At 37.5% G+C, this 24,441-nt stretch overlaps 1 protein-coding gene across 3 annotated transcripts; it reads left to right on the plus strand.

The window, feature by feature from the left end:
- The first annotated feature begins 4,068 nt into the window (after nt 1-4,068).
- rpz4 (rapunzel 4) lies at nt 4,069-17,268 on the plus strand. Of its 3 annotated transcripts, none has more exons than XM_034289090.1 (3): nt 4,075-4,154; nt 14,802-14,872; nt 15,025-17,268. In XM_034289090.1, the coding sequence occupies exon 3, from the start codon at nt 15,074-15,076 to the stop codon at nt 16,247-16,249; it is 1,176 nt and encodes a 391-aa protein (XP_034144981.1). In that variant the 5' UTR covers nt 4,075-4,154; nt 14,802-14,872; nt 15,025-15,073; the 3' UTR covers nt 16,250-17,268. The 3 variants fall into 3 exon arrangements, with proteins under 3 accessions (XP_028974623.1, XP_034144981.1, XP_010862079.1); XM_010863777.4 differs by lacking the exon at nt 4,075-4,154 and adding an exon at nt 11,877-12,018; XM_029118790.2 differs by lacking the exons at nt 14,802-14,872; nt 15,025-17,268 and adding an exon at nt 5,746-7,502 and having other exon boundaries at nt 4,069-4,154.
- Nucleotides 17,269-24,441: the final 7,173 nt, after the last annotated feature.

The following is a 24,441-nucleotide window of genomic DNA, read 5'->3' on the forward strand; positions in this document are numbered from 1 at the left end:
TATAAATGACTTTGACATTTCTATGATCATTGGGCCCTGCCATGGAATCTTATTTTTACATTTGCAGCTTCCAGTATCCCAAGTCAATTAACATGAAGAAATAATTGGTCACTATGTTTAAGATACAGGTAACTGATGATGCATATGTGGTTGATGATACAATTCAACTATATTGTTGTTATAGGACAATTCTGTCAATAATACAAGGAAATGACGCTGATTAAATCATTATGTGGATGAAACGGGTACAAGATGCTAATACAGGTAAATTATGTCGTTGTTTCAGGCGAATGATGTGGATGATACAAATACATCATGTTGATGATACAAATAAGTACAAGTAAATCATGTTGATGATACAAGAAAATCATGTTGATGATATAGGTAAATCATGTTGATGCTACAGGTAAATCATGTTGATGATACAGGTAAATCATGTTGATGATACAGGTAAATCATGTTGATGCTACAGGTAAATCATGATGATACAAGTATATCATGTTGATGATACAGGTAAATCATGTTGATACAAGTAAATCATGCTGATTATACAGGTAAATCATGTTGATACAGTTAATCATGTTGATGATTCAGGTAAATCATGTTGATGATAGAGGTAAATCATGTTGATAAAAATATATAATGTTGATGATACAGGTAAATCATGTTGATTACAAAAGGAAATCATGTTGATGATACAGGTAAATCACGTTGATGATACGAATAAATCATGTAGATACAAGTAAATCATGTTGATGATACAAATAAATCCTGTTGATGATACAAGTAAATCATGTTGATGAGACAAGTAAATCATGTTGATGATACAAATAAATCCTGTTGATGATACAAGTAAATCATGTTGATGAGACAAGTAAATCATGTTCATGATTCACATAAATCATGTTGACAAAAGTATATAATGTTGATGTTACAGGTAAATCATGTTGATGATACAAGTAAATCATGTTGATGATACAGGTAAATCATGTTGATGATACAAGTAAATAATGTTGATGATACAGGTAAATCATGTAGATACAAGTAAATCATGCTGATGATACAAGTAAATCATGTTTATGATACAGATAAATTATGTTGATACAGATAAACCATGCTGATGATACAAGAAATTCTTGTTGATGACATAAGAAAATCATGTTGATGATACAGGTAAATCATGTTGATGATACAAGTAAATCATGTTGATGATACAAGTAAATCATGTTGATGACACAGGTAAATCATGTTGATACAAGTACATCATGTTGATGTTACAGGTAAATCATGTTGATCAAAGTATATCATGTTGATGTTACAGGTAAATCATGTTGATCAAAGTATATCATGTTGATGATACAAGTAAATCATGTTGATGATACAAGTAAATCATGTTGATGACACAGGTAAATCATGTTGATACAAGTACATCATGTTGATGTTACAGGTAAATCATGTTGATCAAAGTATATCATGTTGATGTTACAGGTAAATCATGTTGATCAAAGTATATCATGTTGATGATACAAGTAAATCATGTTGAAGATACAGGTAAATCATGTTGATGATACAGGTAAATCATGTTAATGTTACAAGTAAATCATGTTGATGATACAGGTAAATCATGTTGATGATACAAGTAAATAATGTTTATGATACAGATAAATTATGTTGATACAGATAAATCATGCTGATGATACAAGAAAATCTTGTTGATGACACAAGTATATCGTTGACGATACAAGAAAAATAATGCTGATGATACAAAAATGTCTTGTTGATTTTACAGGTCAATTATTTAGACAGGAAAATAATAAGAAAAACATATTTAAATTATGTTGATGATTATAGTAAATTAATAAATACAGTATCTTACCCAAATATATTTATATTCCAACCAACGGTTGTTTTTCCTTGGGATTTTTTTATATCTGGGATAACAGGTTCTGTCACAAGGGATAACGGTCCTGTCACAAGCAAAACAACTTTCTGTTTGCATACCAAACCCTCATTCCAAGGACCCGAGCTATTTAGTATACATGGAAGGTGTGGAATAAAAGATGGGTTTCTTTATATATCAAAATGTACCTTTATCCCTACTGTATATTGATTTTCCACAGGTCATTTTTAAGATGGAGACGTACTGTCTATCCACAGGTCTTAGTCTGTTAGTAAATGTCAACATATATGCCAATACATTAACAGGAAGTGGTGACAGAGGCAACAATAACACACCACTCAAACATCAGCCAAATAGAAGGTAAAGACAAGTAACATCAGCCTTTCTCTATTAGATGGGGCTTTCCAGTGAACTAAACTGACCTCTAGTGTCCAGAACGAAACACAAAAAATAAGGCCAAGGTCAAAAAGATCTATTTTAGTTAAAGCGTTGCAAAAATCAGTAAGCTAAAGCAATCCGATTTGGACATTAGTTTTAGTGCCTTGCAGTCATCACCATGCAGTCATGTTAACTGAAACTGATTCTCAAAGGGAAGACAGTGTTTAAAGTGTGACCGTGTAGCAGATGACTCTGTGAAACTCACTACACTGTCTAAAGTTTCGTTACTTGCCAAGTTAAGTAGGCGTTTGGGTTCATTACATCAGTAGGGCAGACGTGTGTTTTTGATACAGAGCTTTAGCCAGGTATGTGTTAGATGAAATGGAAGGTGTTCATGCTACAGTATGTAAGCAGAAAGACCTATTTTATAGCAGCCTGTTCTCTGTGCACATGAAGTAATGACGGAATATTTATTCCACCCATTAACCAACATTTAAGTTGCTGAACAGGAATGTTCAGTGGTTAAAGTTCGTAGCAGAGTCAAACTATTCACCAGCTGGCCACACACTGACCTGCCTGGCACACCTTGTTCACCTGGTGGATATTATATTACATTTTTCACCATTGTCCCTCTTGAGTACTTAAATTCCCTAAAAAGGACATGCTTTTCAAGTAATTGATACAATTATTATTTGTTTTGGAATAAAGTAAATGTGTAATTGTAAATGTGTAATTGTTGAATGATTTAAAGTAACTGGGAAGAACCCCACCTCACACGTGGATATTGTATATTTCCAATTTCACAGAACTCTCAAAGCACTGGGCAGTTTTCTAACATCTTAAACATAGTGGAAAGTGAACTGAAACATTTGACGGGATAGGGGATATTGCAAATTACGTAATATGGATTATTTGGCATTACCACCATCGACAGTTGCTGAGGAAGTAGGTTGTTCCAGCTAAGCTTTGCTACGTCACACCAAGGCCTGCTGATCAGTGTGTTTCCCAGTGTCAGCCAGTACTACCCATCACGCCACATACCGTTGAGTCCCTGCGAAAAATAAACCGGCCTTACAGATAATAACCAGTTAGCACAGTGCGATATCTGACATCGGAATGACACTGGGAGACCCGAAAACAGTGTGTCATGGCAGAGCTGCAGCACAAAGACAGTGGGTGAGCTATCTCTCCCATGGTGTAGTTACGGATAGACAGAGGTCCTTTCACAGCTCCGCTCAGCACTGTGACGGAGTGACCCTGGAAAACACTAGAGCTCCAGGGCATATTTCACCCCAATTAATGAGTCTGGGTCTGAATGTCCCAATTCTGCCTTTAATTAATCCCTTTCAGAGGATAAAATACTTCCAAACATCGGAATTTAAAGACATTTAATTTCCGATGTTCGTTCGTTCATCCTTATTCAAAGATGAATTGTCTCTTTAGGGACGCATATAGTTGAAAGAGGAAAGAAAAGAAAAGGTTACCATAGTAACTCAAGTGGAGACACAACAAGAAGGGTTTTGTGTTTGTGGCCAAACGCTGCTCGGCTTTCCCTGCTTCTACATGCTTGCACATTTACATGCACACAAACAAACCCTCCAAACCTGTGTGGTGTCCTTGTATGGGGAATGTTTACAGGATGTTATCTGTCTCAGTGCCTGCCCCTCATCCCTCAGAGTGGGTTCCCTTTGGAATGCTCATAGGGGATGGAGGATTTTCAAAGGGGGAGGGATGAAAAACCAAGAGAGAGAGAGAGAGAGTGAGAGAGAGAGTCTACTTATACATCCCAATGCTAGAAGGCTGGCGCTTAGAGACACAGCTGGGCTGTTGGATAACTGGACTGCTTCCCACTATATACTTTATTGGACTATTTGAGGTTTGTTTATTATTATTTTCTTATTTTGCTCCTTTTTTTGTGTCTGGTATGTTTGTATTAATAACAAGGGTGTGAAGGTTTGTTTCTAGATATTTGAGACAAATTGGGACCTCTGTGACAATAAAGTCACAATGTGATTTTTAAAGATATTTATTGTTTGTGCACTGACAAAAAACAGGTGAAACTCAAGTGCAATTTAAGATGTTGGGATTATATTGTTAATGGATGTGGTCTTGTTGGTTTTCACGACTCATGGATGTGGTCTCCATAAGAGCTCTTTAGGGTGATTTGTATACCAGTGCAATGGAAAATAATGGGTAGCTATTGGATTCTATTCAGTTTCCTTATGTTTAAAGGATTTCACAAAAGCTGAGTGACATTGAAAAGAAGGCAAAATACTTCTTGTTGGGCAACCAAATAGTTTCTCTAGTTTTTCTTCCTCATAATCATACCCTCGGGTTACCATATTCTGCGTCAACATTTTTATTTGACATGGCATGTAAACCAGGACAATTCCTCAGTAAGTATTTTTCTTTTCTTTATTCTGAGGATTAGACTAACTCCAGCTTAAAGTTGTGATGAGTAGTGAATTCTACAAATACTTCAATATTGTAATTCTTTGCTGAACTCTGTAGCAATTATTTGTGGCATTTGTAACTCGAAAATAAAAGGTGATGTTAGATTATTTAACAGAGCTAAACAAATGAGTACAGTGCGAGTCCTTGAGAAAACATGACAAATTTGATCTTGACACTCCACTGCAGTAATTACTGGTATGCCCCTGGACTATGGGCTTAGATAATAATCAGTATTTTGTGATTTTCATTCAAAAAGGAATGACAAATGCTACATAATTAAATGGAGTTGCTTTAAATTCAATGGCTCAAGTGCATTTCACTGATTAACGGACTTTTCAGTGTGTGGGGAAAAAAGTATGTTTTTTATTACAGAACAAGTGTAGTGGTGCATTTTCTTTCCTGAGATCTGGGTGTGCCTTTTTTCTGTAGTGGAGATTGTCTCAGGGGAGCAATATATGTGTGTGAGCTCATCTCTTGTGTATTTTATATAGAAAATTATGTTTACAAAGTAGCCTAAACCTCCCTTTTCCCAGGTTGTGGACATCTGTGTTTCCTTTCGGTCGTGGCTATTGTTAGGCTTGTAAATTAAAAGGCCAGCACGGCAGTGTTGCGGAACTTTCCACAATATTATACGTTAGCAGAATAATATGAGAATATATAGACTGGTTTTACACTAAATCGCCATTAACATTGAGTATATTTACTGTGATGCATGGTTTGAAGTCAGTCAGGGCTAAATGAGCTGTGATCGAGTCCAACCATAAACCTGAAACTCACTAGGTGTGGCATGAAACTAGACACTTTCATGTCCTAACAAGATCTCCATTTTGTTTTGTTGCTGAGAGTAAATTTTTGAATTTGACTACAAATGTCTGATTAATATTTGCTAGATGCTATTGTGATGTCACATTGTTCGAATACTCTCAAACACAAACTTCTTGAAACCCATAATCCTTAGCAATAAAAAACAAACTTTACAATAGTTTTATGTTTTATTCTGCTTTCTCTTTTAGACATCAACATATTCCAAGAATCTTTGAAAATCAACTTGAACAAGATTACTCTGGGAGATCACTCAAAATGAGCAGTGCTGTGGCAGAATGGCTAGTGCAGAACAGGGGCAAGATCGAGAAGGGGGTGGAGATAATGGGACAGGCCTCTGAGGTCCTGGCAGCCACCGTGGGCCAGCTCCATCCAGTCCTGGAGGCCGTGTTCAGAGCCTCCGCGGAACTCCTCAGCAACCCTGAAGGGAAAGATGCCATATACCTGACTGAGCAGTTTAGTAAGATCAACGAGAAACTGGAAAATATCCAGGCCGAGATCGACCAAATCGGCCTGGAGCTACAGAAGACCTCCATGAATAAGCAGAACTTTGACCGTGAGGCACAGATGATCAGCCAGTATGAGAAGTTCCAGGACTTTGTAAATGCCAAGACCAAGTTTAAAGAGAAGAAGATGGAAAAGTTCCTCAGCCATTTTGAGAACACAGACGCCGACATGAACCTGGATGGTCTCTATAATGCTGTTACTGGGGAGAATACCTCTGGCGACCCCATGTTGGAGACAGTGGTTGCCACAGAACAAAGAAGTAGAAGGGCAGTAGAGGATTTCTGTGCTAGGTTAAAGAAACTCTTTGTGGTAGGAATCATTGCTGCCATGGGTTACGCAAGCCTCAAGGAAGGGGTAGTAGGGGAAGAAATGGTCAAAAAGTGGCAGGAGCGAATGGAAGATGTGGAGAACCGGATGAAAGCAGCAGTAGACGATTGCACTGAGAACTTCGCTGAACAAGCCAAACTTGACATGGAAGGCCAGATTCAAGAGAAACCTGGCAGTGTTGACGATGACTTCACCAAATGTCTTTTGGACAAGCTAGTTAAGAAGTATGACTGGGTGAGCTGGTCTATAAGGGTCTTCAAGGAGAAGGAGCGCATTTTCTTTTTCAATTGGCTGGCTGGAAAAAAGTACCATGGCAGTGAAGGAGGAGCTAATGACTTTGATGTGATGACCAGTAACAACATCAAAGTGGTGATCTCTTTCAGTGTGGAGCCTAAACCTATTGACAGGGGTCAGATTCAACAAGAAATCGAGAGGCAGAAACTAAAGGGGAACATGTTAGAAGTGGCTCAGATGCTAAGGAAAAGCCTCCCCAACTACCTGGTGCATGCTATCAGCCACTATAAGGAAGTTGTGGAGAGCAACAACTTCCCCAATGATTGTTACTACTATGAAAAACACAAAAAAGCTTACCTATGTATTCATCCTGAGTAGCCTATATATGTTTATATATATATGTTTTGGTCATATCTGAAATGTTGAGGGAAGTGTCTCCTCATTTGTTCATCAGTCTATTTGTCTTTCAAGTTTAAACAATCAGGATTATTAAAATAGTATAAAGAATGTATGTTATAATTTACATATCAAGTTGGGGACATGTCACTCAACAACACATTGTGACAACTTAGTACTTCTTCATACCAATTTGCATTTCTTATGCATCTTCAAGAATATATTATAAGCTAGCCCCATCCGATGGAATAATAACGTGTTATGTAATCTACTGCAAAATATTCTTTATCCTTTCAATATACTGAGGGCATAATCTCCTTTTGAAATTGCAGTTGATAGATACAGAGCCATCCAGAGCTATAGAAATGCCTGCTATAATGGCTTTACAACATCTATGAATGCTGAAACATTTTACATGGTTTTACAGCTATCATTTTATATTTTCATTGTCTTTTTCATTCATAATAAATCACAATATAAAGGATATTGTTAACCCTGGTCATCTTTACACAGCTGTAAATAAGAAATGTAACATTGTATATGCACAGCTAAGGAAATGTGCAGTATCATGGAATCATACATTTAGAGGGCCTCAAGGGGTTCCCAGTCTTTTCTCCCCATGGCCCCTTTTTCACATTATAAATTGAGGGACCTAGTTATTTCCTGCAATTCTACGTAGTATAACAACACTCTTGAAATCATTTAGGTAGGCTATTTAATGACTACAACTATAAAAATATTTATGATGTCCCTAGATTTTATTCCACTGCCACATACATTTAGTTATAATAATTAATCTAACACCACTATTTATGGTTATTCCTGTTTACAAAAAGGGATAAAAATCAATAGTTAGCAATTTTCACGCATTTTTAATAATTGTTTTAATCCAAATAATTTGACCGTTTCTAAGGTCAAAGTTCAACTAAAAATATACGTGAATCAGTTGTGTCTTCTTTAGGCTTTTTACATCTTGTTTCTAGCGTAAATCATTGCAGATTTCTGTATTGTTATAGATCTGTAAAAATCATATATTGCTAGGTTTAGGCACACAAAGACAAGGAAGGGTTGTGTTTTGACAATTCAGCAAAAAAAGAAAACAATCAAAGGAGTAAACATTTTACATTATATATTTTCATGCACGGTGTTGGCTGCATTATGGAATTGGTTTGGTTGACATCGGCAAAGACTGAGTCGTTTTTCAGATGAAAATAAATAGTACATAGAAAACCACAGGAAAGATACAAGAGGAAATCCTCCTTCACGCTGCTTTAATCCAGGCAGTTACATTTACATTTCCACTTTCACATTTCAAGATGTTTTGTGGAGATGTTGACAATACAAAATGTAATTCAATGAACTTCAATCACACTTGGGAAGCTAAGGGACATAACATTTTAAGTTTGAAAAGGTTTGAATACTCATGCAATCCACCATAAAACAAGGACATAAATAAAGTGCAAAAATAAAAAGTTAACAAAATTAGATTACAAGATTTGCATATAACATAAGGTGTACACCCTGTTCCAGCACTCCATAATGGGGCTATAAGAGATAGTTGTCACTGGGGCGTGGTCAGTCCTCTCTGAACCTCCAGGACCTCAAAGAGAATCTTAAAGATTCCAGACCAGAAGCTGCTTATGGCAAAGCGGTGGAGCCGTGTGCACAGAAGCTTCACCTAATGTCACATGGGCAAGTTGTCAGGAAAATATGCAATCCTATGTTGAATGTGAAAATGTCTATAGTTCTATGGCCAGTATTTTTTTCCTGTTTAAGGCATTCCTAAAATAATGTTTTCTCTTTTTTAGGCACTTTTGTAGGCCTCATTTGCCTACAGCCTGCTGCCACCCCAGTGGCTGCTTACATGTACACCATTGATCTCAATCACGGTTTGCATACACTAAATCAATTTGCAGATAGACCTGAACGCACTAAAATACACCATGCATACAAGTGAACCACCTATGACAAATACTCAAAAACTAAAAGGATGACTGAGAATATAGACAGTGGCGATTCAAAATGAATAGAATGCGTCACAAAGTTCTAACGATGTAAACACATTTAACAGATCAACAAATCAGAATGCTTAAAACCTCTTGGAACAACAGAGGAATTAGGGGTACTATCATTGATGTCAATATGACAACACCGTGATTCAGCACCTCAAACTAAAAACATACTTTTCTGATTAAAAAACAGTCCATTATGAAGACCCAGTGGGTTTTATTGTAAACTATGGACAATGCTTGACTTAACTGCAGGAGCTGTCTTTTCCAAGTCAGTCAACAACAACAGGGTGTCACAGCATTGATATTCAGTCCTCATCTTACCACAATAACCCACAGCGTCTATTTGCATCCCACGTTAATCTAAATAGAACATTGCTTGTCTCTGATCCCATAGTTCTACCATCTCCTAACACTGTGCTCTTGATCAAGGCACCACGTACAATAACGGCGACATTATGCTACAGTATAAAACACATATCAGCCATAGCTGCAGGGTGTGCAGGCATTTGATCCAACACTGAATCTCACCTAAGCTTGTGTCAAGGTATTGTCCAGTGATGTTAAGTCTGTAATGTGGTTAGAATTGGGTTCAGGTGGGGGCCTGTAAACATTACCTTCCCTGATGGATGGTTGGCCTCAACCCAGTACTTGTATCTTTACTAAATGCAAATGAGATGATTATCTACAACGTTCATCAGGGGAGATCTGTTATTTATGCATAACATGGAATTTGTTTGTTAATTCTGCACTGGGGAGGTGCCAGTGGTCTTTTCGTTCGATAGGTTTTTGGAGGGAGACAGGGTTATAGGATGCAGTTCAGGAAAGATATTCCAACTTCCGACAACGTGGAACAGTGCATCCATTTTGCTAATGGATCTGTAGCCTACTAACACATTGTTAGGCAGGATTCATAAACTAGTGGCAGGTAAACACGATTCACAACATGAATGCATCCTCTCGATGTTAAAAAAAAATCCAGTTAAGCGCTCTGGACAGCTCCAACACAAAACGAAGGGTAGATGAGCCAGCAGACATCATCTATCTGTAAACCATCAATATTTGCATAATATATGCAAATAGGTTAGGGTTGGGATAGTGGAATAGAGGTGTTTTGTTTCTTCTAACATATTGTAAATGATGGGAGAGGGAAACAGTTGCCTTTCATAAAAGCATTTCACACACAATGAGATATGTACCTGAATTAGTTGTTATACAAATGACCTTAATGACAGGCAAATCTGGCTGCATTTATGATGGTTTGCTAAATTATTGGCATTTTTATTGGTTAAGAAATGTACTGCATTTCTTAACCATGCAGTACGTGGTTAAGAAATTTACTGCACTAAATGTAGTGTTTTAAAAAAAAAACTAAAAGGGCCACTGTATAGTTCCCTGCCTCTATACAATATTAGTATATAACAACATTAGAGTATAACAAGATTACAAGTCAATGCAAACTGATAGATGGCCGGCAAGAAACTTTAAACAGGGAATATCTCAGCCAATCAGATAAGTTCAGTAGAAGATATTATTTGAAACATTAACTGTGAGGTATAGGGTAGTGGGGGGCCTCTAGCCCCCTGGGGTAAAATGCCCCCCACATGTAATTCACAAAAATCCCACAAGGTATGACCACATTTTTTGCCCAACACTTTTCCTGGCTGCCACTGATCTTGCTTAACTAAAAAAGTTTTTAAAAAAGTACAAAAAAAGTACAAAACATTTTCTAAAAACAACATTTGATTAAATATATAAAAAAATATATAAATTGCATCCATTTGTTTGCCTTAGTTTATTTGCCTACCTTTTCCCCCAACAATTTAAATTTGATTGTACCACGTAGACAATGTTCATGGGGGTTATTTTTACCCCATCTTACCCTACTAGTCATTTTTATGTTTGCTCATTACTGCCTCTTTAGGTTTGAGTCCACATTTCTATAGGCAGTAACTTTCTTTATCTCAAGAACTGTAGGCAGTGACTACTACTGACTACTATTACTACCTTTACACAGTGGTTAGGCTACTCTTACCCCTCATTCACTCATAAGCGGCATGCCGTTGTTGAAAGCAGAAGTTCTTTAGTGAGTTAGTGAGTTTCATTTTAATGAACGTAGATAACAACTCTGTTTTGTTTATGTTGAGCCCGCCTTTTCCTTGAACGCAATAGGCTACTTTTCCCAGCTTAAAGTAAGTAACTGATTGGTTAAACCAGCAAAGGCGGGGACAATGTCAGCTGCCTCCGGTTGTCACTAGCGGTTTACCGCTTATGTGTGAATGAAGGGTTAACCTGAGGAGACTCACTGATTTCTATTGTTTGGTTATAAATGCTTAGTAACAACGAGTAGGCTATCCAAGAAGCCCTCAATATTGAATATATTATAACAGCATGACATTGTTAAGGTTATTACAAAATCAACGTGAGTGTGATGAAGGAAACGAAGAATGTCAAAACAAAGATAACTATGGTTAAAACGCTGCTCAATCTGGATGGTATCAACCGTTATTAACATGTATTCTCTTTCCTAAATTACCTGTTGGACATGTAGCATTAATCCTAGCGTGCTTCTTTGCTTCCAACCATTAATTCAGACGTATAATTTAAATGAATGAGTCATTAAACATATTTTATGACTCTCGAAACCAGTAGAAATAGTCGTCCACATAATAAGACATCACCAAGTAGATGTGGTCACAAAGAATGATTATTGTAGTACGTGACAGTTTATTGTTTATAAAAGAATTATAACACACGATCTAAAAATGAATCGACATTAAATGTAATAAGTCTTCTAGTTTCCACGTAGACCAGGAAAATACGCTTTAATTTTTTTAACATCTTGTCCAAACACCACCCAAGTTTAGGTATTTCAGTGGGTGTGTCACTTCGACTGTAATATGAGAACCTTATGACCAATAGGAAGGGGAAAACAGAATGGAACAAGTTTCTTCCTGAAACTTTAGCCGAAAAACTACAGCGAAACAAAAGGTGAGGTTTTTGTTGTTAACAAAATGCAGTACAATATTTTACATTTGTCGCATTCGATTTCTGAAGGTCTTCGTCTTCTAGAGATGTTCATATATTTTTTTAGATCAGTCGACATAATGTGTACAATGTCATTATTTACTGAATGTATGCGCTAAACACAGAATGGGGTGTGCGCAACGTAGGCCTACGTACGTTCTGTCAAAACAGTTCTCAGTTGGGCGACTGTTTCCTACGGAATGTGCAGGCCTTTTAGAAGAGTTTCAATAATTACATTTTCACGATCAAGTATCTGTGCAGTGGCAACCGTGCTAAATAATCAATTGCCACAATGTTGCAAAGACATATCGTATTAATACACAAGGCATGTTAACTGTATAGGGAGTTAAACAAGATGCTGAAATAAAGCAATTAGAGCCCTTGATGAACAAGCAAATCGATACATTTCCCATAAGTGCGCACATGAACCGCTCTTAACAAACACGGTAATGTGATTTTTGCTTCTCGGCTTGCATCCTTCCGTATATCCATTTGTTATGCAGCCCATAATGGCAATTTCTGTCATATGGTAATTTAGCCACTTCCCTCAAAATTACAAAACTCATAAATGGTCATATAGCCAATTGTTAGGGCATCTCAATGTTGTCATTACTTTTTGCAGCTTGAAAACAATTTAGGAGAATATTTTAAAAAAGCACATATCAGTCTCGATAGCCGGATGTTGATATGCAAGTGGATCAGTTATGAAGAAATTACTTATACTTTTTTAGGCAATGGTTGTTCAAGTGGCACAGTGGAGTCAAAATAGGGCCCTGAAAATACTCTAGGTTACAATGTCACGTATGTTCCCCGTGTGATCAAACCCCCACGATTTCAAACTTGGAATTTCATGGCCAACTGTGGTATGATATTGATAATGAACAACAAAATATTACACATAGAACCCAAAATTGGAGGTTTACATTTTTTTTAAATTAACTAATGTCAGTCTGTTATTGTACATACAAGATATTGTTCCTTTGAGTTTGTGGAGGTGTCTAATTCTTATACGTCTGAAAATGTAGTCTCCCCTCCATTTACCCTGGAGAATGTGTCTGCTTTAGAGCTAGAAGTACTTCACATACACTCAGACTATGATACCACCCCTGGGAGGTTTCAGTGGAGAGTGAAATGTCTAGTTTTTAGTATGGCAGTGTGGACGGCTAAATCAAATCAGATGGATGTTCTTCAATCTTAATGCATGCCATTTCACTTCCATCTTTGAACTAGCTTCTAATGCAGATTGTGTATCATGTGAGGTCTGTTCATTTTTAAACCCGTATGCAACCTCTGTTTTTATCAAAACGTGAGGACGATACATCAATGTCAGATAAGCTGCCTATATTTAGTATGCAGGCTTTTTAATTGTAATGAATTACACTGATGATGATTTCTATAAAAGTTGAAAGCTCTTATGATTGCTTTGTTCAGATTGTTGTACTGTATTTAATAGAATTCTCTGCACTCTGTAGTCTTACAGACTGTGCCTTTCCTGACAGCTGTAGATGGTCGGGTTGAGAAATGAGGTCTATCTCTGCGCTAATCTGTAACTCCTTGGTACAGACCTCAGCTCAACAGCAGAGAAAGGCAGACTGAGATGCTGACAGAATAGTTTCCATTGTCTTGTTGCTGTGGTTACTGCAGTTTCCGTGGAAAAAAAAGCACTCCTGCTCAGCGAGTTTAACCCTTGCAGACACTTAATCACTGCCCACACCCGCTGTGGCATTTATTGGACTTTCTGAGAAAGGAACCTTGGTGGGTGTGGTGGTGGTAATAGAAGGACCAGCATGTGTATGTGTATATATACATGGGTGGTTGACATAAATAAACTAACATTTTCTTCAAATATTAGGCGTTACAATTATTGAATTGTGTTAGGCTATACTGTCTGGTAGATTTCCATAAATATATATGGTCTTTAGGTTTTTGTATTGGAATCTGAATTTATTCACCAATTTGTTGTATTAGTGCCTAAAATTGTTGTTTGGTGTGACATGAAAATGATTGTATCTGAAATTAAAATGGGTTGTACTTTTCCTAAGAAACTCACTTTATCATAATTCTTTATAATTACTATCTTGATATCCAGCATTTCCTAGTGAAAGTTCATCACATTTTGTATTATTTTTCCAAATCATTGCAGTCAGAAATCTGTTCTCAATCTTTCAATATATTTTAGATTAATTCTGACAAACCCTGTTATAAATCTATCATTATGCTTGTGCCATTTTACTTGTGTTCCATTGAGATTTCTATGATTTATCACTAACAAAGCCTTTTTTGGGTCACAATTCTGACTGTCACACCAAATGATATAGTGTCACACCAAGCAAAAACTGTTTAAGAACAATCACACAAAGGTGTGAAACATTGTGCCACTAAACATTGTATAGCACTTGACTTGTCCTGTTATCGGACACAGGACAAGCGAAGAACCATATTTCTAATTAGGAACACTAATAAATAGGGACTGTTTGGTAATGTAATATAAAACCTACTTGTATTTGTGAGGAATACAGAAAATGCAGCATACATATTCAAAACAATTGTATTACATAAATCGATTAAAACAATGCCTCAAAAAACACATTTGAAACTTCGTAGAGTATCTACCCCTATGCGTCTTCTCTCACTGATGAATTCCCTTTACATTGTTGCCTCATTGCTCACTGGGTGTGTCCTGCTGTAATCCCAGCAGGCTTTGCATTAGTACTGAAACATATTCCCTCCCTCTCTTTCATTATCAGCTCTCACTGTGAGGACACCAGAGGAAGGCCACAGCCCAACAATACCGGAAAACCCCATGGTACAGCTCCTTGTAAGTTCAGAAACTAATAGGGAGGGAGGTAGTCAAATATCTATGACTAACTTTTAAGATTAATACTTTAGTTAAGTGTCAAAAGTCAGGTTATTCTATAGGCCAAAGAGTCTGTAATGTCCCATGACCATCTCCTTATGCTCTATTTTCAGATTTTTCTTTCATTTTGTTTTGCACTGAATCAGAACAACACCAGCTAAGATGGCCGGCCAGCTACAGAAGTTTGTAGCAGATAAGAAGAATGTGGTAGAGACTGTAATGGAAGTTTTTGAACAGGGAGCTGAGGTGGTAGCTAGTATCGCCGGTGACCTCTTCCCTGTTTTCGCCATAGCTGCTCCTATTGTAAAATTAGCCCTAGACAATGTGGAGAGCAAGGAAGCAGTGTTTATGAAAGAGCAGTTCCAGAAGGTTCGTGAACGCTTGGAGGAGATTTCAGAGGAGATGCAGAGGATTAATGAGGAGATCAAGAAGAGCGGAGCGGATGCTGCCTACTTTTCTGTGGAGGAGAACATCTCCAACCAGTTTCGCAAGTACATGGACATCCTCAATGCCAAACCCAAGTTCCGTGAGGTCAAGAAGAAGCTTTTCTTGGAGCATTTTGTCAAATCAGGTGGTGACAAAAACCTGCACACCCTCTACAGTGCTGTGACAGGAGACAACTTTTCTGGAGAGTCAGTATTGGAGATCACGCTAAACTATGAGGAAAAAAGTAGACGTGCAATGGAAGACTTCTGTGCCAGGTTGAAGAAACTCTTTTGCATAGGCCTCATTGCTCTAATGGGCTACACTGCTCTCAAGGAGTGTGATGATGAAGAAAAGCTTCTCCAAGAATGGGGAGAGAAGATGAAGGAGGTACAGCTAAAAATGAATGCTGTCATTGAGGATTGCATCACCAGCTTCCCCAAGCAGGCTGAACAGGATTCCCGGAAGTTGGTTAGGGAAAACTCTGACCTGAACAACAAGCAGCTGGCTGATGCCCTTCTTGAGAAGCTGAAAACAAAGTATGACTGGGTGGGCTGGTCAGTCCGTGTATTCAGCTCCCCTTCGGGCCTGTTCGCCAACAAGAAAGACTTTCAGTGCTCCACTGGGAAAAGCCGCTTTCAAGTGCAAGCAACAGACGATAAGATGAACATCATGGTGTCCTACAGTGCCTCTCCTGAACCTCTGAACAAGGCCCAGATCGAGGAGTTGATCCAGGGTCAGAAGAAAATCTCCATAGTGGGTACTGCCGAGCTCCTGTTTGAGCAACTGCCAGGTTCTTGTGCAGTCCACACAGTCAAGAACTGTAAAGACCTGGTCTGTTCCTGGAGCTTTGCCGATGAGCTACACTACTGGGAGGAGCACAAGAACATTTATGTTTGTGTTCACTACAATTGAGGTTTTCTCACTTAAAAGTTTATTAATAATTAGCCATATCTCCCAATATTATATTTAGTCTAACTTGTTCTTTGCAGTAAGGCTGACATTGACAAATAGTTTGTGTCTTTCCAAGTAACGTTCTGATCCTCAGCTATACTAATGAGGACAAATTTAACATTTCCCATGAAGCATGATACTTGTATCCGAACTACTAAATGGGTGTATGTGAAATCAGTTAACTTTCTGCAGATATACTATACCTTTTTGGACAGTTTATATGCTATACAGTCAAATACAGTAAACCACACAAATACTGTGGTTGTCATGATGTACAGATGGGTTACAAATTAAAGGAAAAACAAATAGTTTCTGAGTAAGGTTTTGGGCCACCACGAGCCACCAGAACAGCTCTAATGCACCTTGGCATAAATTCTACGAATCTGTGGAACTCAGATTCTTCTGAATGATATTCCCTCATTTGGTGTTTTGATGATGGTGGTGGAGAGCGCTGTCTAACACTTTAGTCCAAAGTGTAGGTGTTCATTTGGTTTGAGATCTGGTGACTGAAGACCAACAGCATATGATTCACATAATTTTCACACTCATCAAACCACTCAGTGACCACTTTTGCCCTGTGGATGGGGGCATTGTCATCCTGGATGAGACCTCTCCCATCAGGAAGAAATGTTTCACCCCCCCCCCCCCCCCCCCCCCCCCAGAGTTTTCCTTCAATTTGTCACTAGTTTGTAAGTCTTGGGTCTTGATACATATTCTATATTGATGAAATTGGGGAATTTTAATTAATTGTGTAAATTAGCACTATAACAAATCAAAATGTAATTGCATAGGTTTATGTAGTTAGACTGTGATGGACAGCACTTTTTTTATTTCAATAAATCTCATTTAATTGAGTTCTAGGTCTAATATACTTTGATAAATGTCTAATATACTTTTTGATAATTGCTGGTCCACATTCTGGTAATATCTCCTTGTGTTGTGGCACCCTGTATCCCTCCCAATAAACCAAAAAGCCAGAGGTCATGCCCCCCGACTCTTTTCTTTCCCAAGGTGTTCCGGCGAGGAGACAAGGATGAAGGTGTCAACGTGTGTGTGTGTGTGTGTGTGGGTGTACCTGTGTGAGAGGGTAGTTACTAGAGAGACATCCTGACATGATCAAGTAGGCCTCAAGTTTATAAAATAAATGATAGTTAACAGGCCTCAGCCTGAGCTACACTACCCACGTTGTAGCCTAAACATTAGCCCTTCAGGACAGGCCCTTGAACAGCTTGGATATGTTTCAAGGCTGGACAAAATGATGGACATGTTTGTTAATGTTGTCTTAATATTTGTATTTGCAGCATAATAAAGGTGAACAACGATCTCTAAAGACACTCAAGTAAACATAAAATATGAATTTGTATTAATACAAAAGGGGCACTAACATTCCACTATCCACAAATGTGAGTCAAGACCGCTGGTGGAGAGATCTTGTTTAATTACAGTATCTTGGTGTCCTACAGCCACCAGTGGTCATATCCTCTTGGAGATTTAGAAGACAAAATAATAAGCTAACTAGTAATTATTTGGTGATTTACAGTGGATTTAAAGAGTCTACACACCCCTGTTAAAATGGCAGACTCTTGTGATGTAAAAGAATGAGACAAAGATAAATCATATCAAAACCTTTTCCACCTTTAATGTGACCTATAATGTGAACATTTCAATTGGAAAACAAACTAAATATTTGAGGGGGAAAATAAAAAAGAAGAAACTCACAATAACCTGGTTGTATTAAGAGTGCACACCCTTAAAGTAATACTTTGTTGAAGCACCTTTTTGATTTTATTACAGCATCTTAGTCTTTTTGGGTATGAGTCTATTAGCATGACAGATCTTGATGTGGCAATATTTGCCCACTCTTCTTTGCAAAAGCGCTCAAAATATGTCAGATTGCAATCTCCTGTGCACAGCCCTCTTCATATCACCCTGAATTAGATTCAGGTCTGGTGCATTTGGATGTGTTCTTTGGGTCGTTGTCATGCTTCAGCTTTCTAACGGACGCATGAAGGTTTTGTGCCAAAATTGCCTGGTATTTGGAACTGTTCATAATGACCTCCATCAGACCATAACACATTTTCCCACATGCTTTAGGGGGACTTGATGTTTGTTTTTGCAAACTTCAGACAGGCTTGGATGTTTTCCTTTGTAAGAAAAGGCCTCCGTCTTGCCACCCAACCCCATAACCCATTCATATGAAGAATACGGGAGATTGTTGTCACATGTAGCACACAGCCAGTACTTGCCAGAAATTCCTGCAGTTCCTTTAATGTTTCTGTAGGCCTCTTGGAATCCTCCCTGACCAGTTTTCTTCTCGTCTTTTCATCAATTTTGGAGGGATGTCCAGTTCTTGGTAATGTCTCTGTTGTGCCATATTTTCTCCACTTGATGATGACTGTATTCACTGTGTTCCATGGTACATCTAATGCTTTGGAAATTATTTTGTACCCTTCACTTGACTGATATCTTTCAACAATGAGATCCCTCTGATGCTTTGGAAGCTCTCTGCAGACGATGACTTTTGCTCTGAGATGCAACTAAGAAAATGTCTGGAAAATCCTACTTGAACACCTGAACTTTATTTGTGATTAATCAGAGTCACTTTAAATTATGGCAGTTGTGTAATGACTTCTATTTAACATGGGTTTGAAAGTGATTGGTTAATTCTGAACACAGCCACATCCCCAGTTATAAGAGGGTGTGCACACTTATGTAACCAGGTTATTGTAAGGATTTTATTTTTCATTTTTCCACCTCAAACATTTCAGTATGTTTTTCAATTGAATTGTTCACATTATAGGTCACATTAAAAGTGGAAAAAGTTCTGACATGATTTATCTTTGTCTCATTCTTTTACATCACAAAAACCTGGCATTTTAACCTGGCATTTTTAGATGTGTGTAGACTTTTTATAAATATAATGTAGAGAAAAAAGGTCCTGCCCGACCAACATTTCTCAGGAGCTGATTGTTGACCTTTGTGAATTGCTTTTCACAAAAGGTCCCCATCCAGTTTCATGGAGCTTGAGCAATTTTGCACAAAAGAATGTGTCCAGATGTGCAAAGCTGATAGTGATCCAAATACACTCATGGCTGTAATTGTTGCCAAAGATACCTCTCCCAAATATTGAGAAAAGGGGGAGAATACTTATGAAATTAATTAATTTCTGTTTTATATTTGTAATTAATTTGGAACAGTCTCTAGATTTCATTTTTCTTTCTGACATGATGGATTGTTGTTGTGTTCATCAGTGGCAAAACCAATTAAATCAATTTTGATTTCATGTTGTAAAACAATAAAATGAGGAAAAGTCAAAACAGGGTGAATACTTTTGAGAGACACTGTATGTAAAACTATAACCATTAATTACCTGAGGTCTCTTTGGTGTAATGTAATTTGTCCATTTCTCTTAACTGATGTCCCAATCCTCTCTTCAGGTCCAAACCCCAAACTGGCAAAGCTCAACACCCTGGTCTAAATTACAGATTTGGATAAAAATTTGAGGGAAAAAAAGTTCCAGCACCTTTGTAATCCCAAATCATGCACTCCCTGTTTAGTTATTAATCAAATTTAAAGCATGTACATTATTTCGCTGTAATAATAATTTTTTTTTAAATACATTCAAAATGTCTGTCCTGAAATAGGTTAGCAAATCTAACAATATTATACGTTAAGTTAAAGTGGGTATAATGACTGTATACACCGATCAGCCATAACATTATGACCACCTGCATAATATTGACCCGTCGAGGCATGGACTCCACTAGACCTCTGAAGGTATGCTGTGGTGTCTGGCACCAAGACGTTAGCAGCAGGTCCTTTAAGTCCTGTAAGTTACGAGGTGGGGCCTCCATGGATCGGACCTGTTTGTCCAGCACAACCCACAGCTGCTCAATCGGATTGAGATCTGGGGAATTTGGTGGCCAAGTCAGCACATGGAACTCAAACCATACCTGAACCATTTTTGCTTTGTGGCAGGGCGCATTATCCTGTTGAAAGACGCCAATGACATCAGGAAATATCATTGCAATGAAAGGGTGCACATGGTCTGCAACAATGCTCAGGTAGGTGGTACCTGTCAAAGTAACATGCACATGAATGGCAGGAGCCAATGTTTCCCAGCTGAAGATAAGCACAGCTTAATTCCAATGATATAGAGGGATTTCCCTAGTAGATGCATTCTTATTATCACGTGGTGGGCAATGACACAGAACGTGTTAAATTACTGCTAATGTTAGCCAGCCCAAACTAGCTTTAGTAGTGCTCAGCACAATGGGTTCTCCATTACTGTTTCTGGAAGTACAAATAAAGATATTTGCACTCAGAATTTAATAATCTCTCAACCATTTGCACAACAATGATAATACATTGAATAGTGCTTGTATTTCTCCTAAACAACAAGCACATTTCCCCTCATCTAACCTATCTACATTATAGTGGCACACTCCACTGAACTTGCACACCATGTATATAATTTTATCAGTGGGAAACAGTCAGGGCCCCCACGCCCTCAGAGAGTGCCTAAGGATAGATTCAAATCTCTATATATTTTGTCTCGACATTAGATGATTTTGTCACACTTTAACATCACGACAAGTTGGAATATTTCGCTAGACAACATTAAGCATTGTGTTAAACTGACTAACGTTTCTGAGTAAGTGAGTGAGTGACTGACTACCCCTTGTTAAATAGCGTAGTGGTTAGATGCAGACTTTCATGCAAAAGACTGGTGTTTGAGCCTCACCACAGTATTAACAAATTATGCATTAGGATTTGTTCAGGATATACAAAAACTTGGCTACAACCTTCAGTAGCTATGTTATAGTAAGCCTAAAATAAAACTGTTCACAGTTATATTGTGACTATTTCTTGTGGATTTTCAAAGTATTCATCCGTGCATGTGTAACGGTCCCAGCCTGATGGGACTGTTCCGCTTCGTGTTTTCTGGTTGTCCTTGGCTCGTCTTGTCCTTGTATGGTCTTTCCTGTTCTTGTTTCAGTTAATCAGTCTATTCCTTTCACCTGTGTTTAGTCCCCACCTGTTTCTGTTCTGCTTGTTAGTCTGTGTCTTTAGTTCAGCCATTTTCTCCCTGTCCTTGTCGGTCATTGTGTGTGTCACGTTTCGGTGGTCCTGACTCCATGACAGTATTTTGTAATGCATAGCACTCCATTTTGTTTCTCTCTTGTTTCCTCAATCTTTGCGTTTGCCTCGGTCTCCCTCCTTGCATCGTGACAGCATGCTTTATGGGGTAACATAGATCACACCCTCCTGTGCAGTAAAAGAGGAGGGTTTTCACAATTCTCTCGTCTTTTCACTTGACAAAAAAAGTTAATTATTGTCACCTATATTGATAGAATTTAATGTCGTGGGGCTATATGCACAGGTATAGCTTAGTGGCATAGTGGTTAAAGGCATAGCCTGTCACATAGGAGACCCTGGTTTGAATCTAATGAAGGCAACATCATTCATTCCTTCTAATTGTGGGCCAGCCAAACTAGGCTTGCCTGGTTCTTTTTCCTGTTGTCTTAATTGTAATGATATTTCTATTGAATTTCTTAGGTTTGTGTTGGAAAAAGAAGGGGTTAATATCCAAGAGAAAAAAATTCAATCAGAATTTTTTTTTGCAGTGTCTTGATAGAAACTATCCAGCTGTGTTCAATGTTCATTGGCTAGGCCCTTAGGCTTTGAATAGAGGGCGGCAGCCGACGTCATATACATTGACTTCAGTTGGAGCAGCATTTTGGAATGACAGTAGAATCAACCAATCACAAATTGTCTTGTAATAGGTGGGACAATTGTATGACGCCTCAAGGCCGTCTGTTGATGGCCTAAGCATAAGTCACTAATTTAGAACCAATAGCGAGCTTTATCTTGTTTTTGCGCGCTTGAACCTAGCTAGCTGGCTAGCTTTTCGTTTGTGAAGGTATTTAAAGATGGCAATGGCCCGGCTGTTAGCCCTGGCTTTGATTTCAATCCAAAAATAACTTATTTTGGATTATAAATCAAAAGACAAGCTAAATGAACCTGCCATTATCAATTTCATAAACAGGAGAATGGACGTTTTTAAATGATTATCATAATGGTGACTGGACTAAATGTTTTCAGCTTGCTTTTGTTAAAAACAAAGGTAATGGCGATGCAATTGGAAGTACTGGGTACATGTACATTTCTTGTTGTGGTGTATTTTATTTTTATTGCTGCATGCTGAACATCAAATATGCAACGTTTTTCTCTCTGCCAGCATACGGACTGCGGTGTAGTTAATTTTAAATTCAAGATTCTGATTTTGATCGTCAATACCTCATCAACAAAACCTGCCAGAAAGACAGCAATTACATTTTCTGAATATGCTGACGATAGCGAACAAGCAACACTCATTGTTTTTCCGTGTCGGTTTCATTTTAATCTTTCAGTCGAAAAAGAACGTGAAAAACTGCTTTACTACGATGAGAGGGTTTAGGCACCGTTTTAAAAGTCCACCATTATCTGGTCATGTTGATGAAAAACGTCAGTGGTTTATGTAAATGTCAATAGCTCGTATCAAAATGACCAATATAGCTTCAGGGACAACTGCTTTACCATCTACATTCTTTAGTTATCCAATTTTCCTATGTAGGTAATTATTAATAGTTTTTAAAGCAATTGTCCATCAAAAATGCTCAATAGCTCGGACCCAGTAAAACTTATTTGGAAATGTCCAACTGAAATAGCTTCAGGGAGACCTGGTCTTCACCATCCTTTCGTTGAGCTATTTTTTGTTTTGTTACATTATTCCTAGTTTAAAAAGCAATTTTTCATTAATTGTGTTCAATAGCTCGGACCCTCTAAAACTTATATGGAAATGTCCAACTGATACAGTTTCAGGGAGAGCTGCTCTACCATCAACATCCTTTAGTTTTCCAATTTTCCAATGTAGGAAATTATGTATAGTTTATAAAGCAAATTTTCATCATTTGTGTTCAATAGCTCGGACCCAATAAAACGTACATGGAAATAATCAACTGATATAGCTTCAGGGAGAGCTGCTCTACCATCAAAATCCTTTAGTTGGGGTATTTAAAAATTTTGGACATTATACAGTATCTCACAAAAGTGGGTACACCCCTCACATTTTTGTAAATATTTGATTATACCTTTTCATGTGACAACACTGAAGAAATGCCACTTAGCTACAATGTAAAGTTTAATTGAACAGAATTCATGAAAATTTGCTTTATAAGCTAGTTATAATGTCCGAAATTAAAAAATAGACAATCTAAAGGATGTTTATGGTAGAGCAGCTTTCCCTAAAGCTATTTCAGTTGATTTTTCTATATACGTTTTATTGGATCTGAGCTATTGAAAATAATTAATGGAAAATGGCTTTATAAATTAATAATAATGTCCAAAATTGATAAATAGAAAATCTAAATGATGTTGATGGTAGAGCAGCTCTCCTTCAATCTATATCAGTAGATCATTTCCATGTATGTTTTATTGGGTCCAAGCTATTGAACAGAATTGATGAAAAATTGCTTTATAAATTTGTAATAATGTCCAAAATGGAAAAATAGCCAAACTAAAGGGTGTTGATAGTAGAGCAGCTCTCCCTGAAGCTATATCATTTGATTATATCCATGTAAGTTTTAATGGTTCTGAGCTATTGAACAGATTTCATGAAAAATTGCTATATAATCTAGGAATAATGTCAAATATTGAAAAATAGACAATCTAAAGAATGTTGATTGTAGAGCAGCACTCCCTGAAGATATCTCAGTTGATTATTTCCATATAGGTTTTATTTGGTCCGAGCTATTGAGCATTTTAGATTGAAAAATGCTTTATATACTAGGAATTATGTAAAAAACTGAAAAATAGCTAAACTAAAGTATGTTGATGGTAGAGCAGCTCTCCCTGAAGTTTTATCAGTTGATTATTTCCATGTCAGTTTTATTGGGTCTGAGCTACTGAGACATTTTGATGGAAAGATGTTTTAAAAACTATTTAGAATTTCCAACATTTTAAATGTGTAAAACTAAAGGTTGTTGATGGTAGAGCAGCTGTCCCTGGTGCAATATCATTTAGTTAATTCAACAGACGTTTTATTGGGTCAGAGATATTGAGATTTCTCGAAATTAAAATGTTTACTATTAATAATTTCCTTAATTATAAGA

This window comes from Esox lucius, chromosome 20, assembly GCF_011004845.1.
Source record: "Esox lucius isolate fEsoLuc1 chromosome 20, fEsoLuc1.pri, whole genome shotgun sequence".
NCBI classification, from domain to species: domain Eukaryota; kingdom Metazoa; phylum Chordata; class Actinopteri; order Esociformes; family Esocidae; genus Esox; species Esox lucius.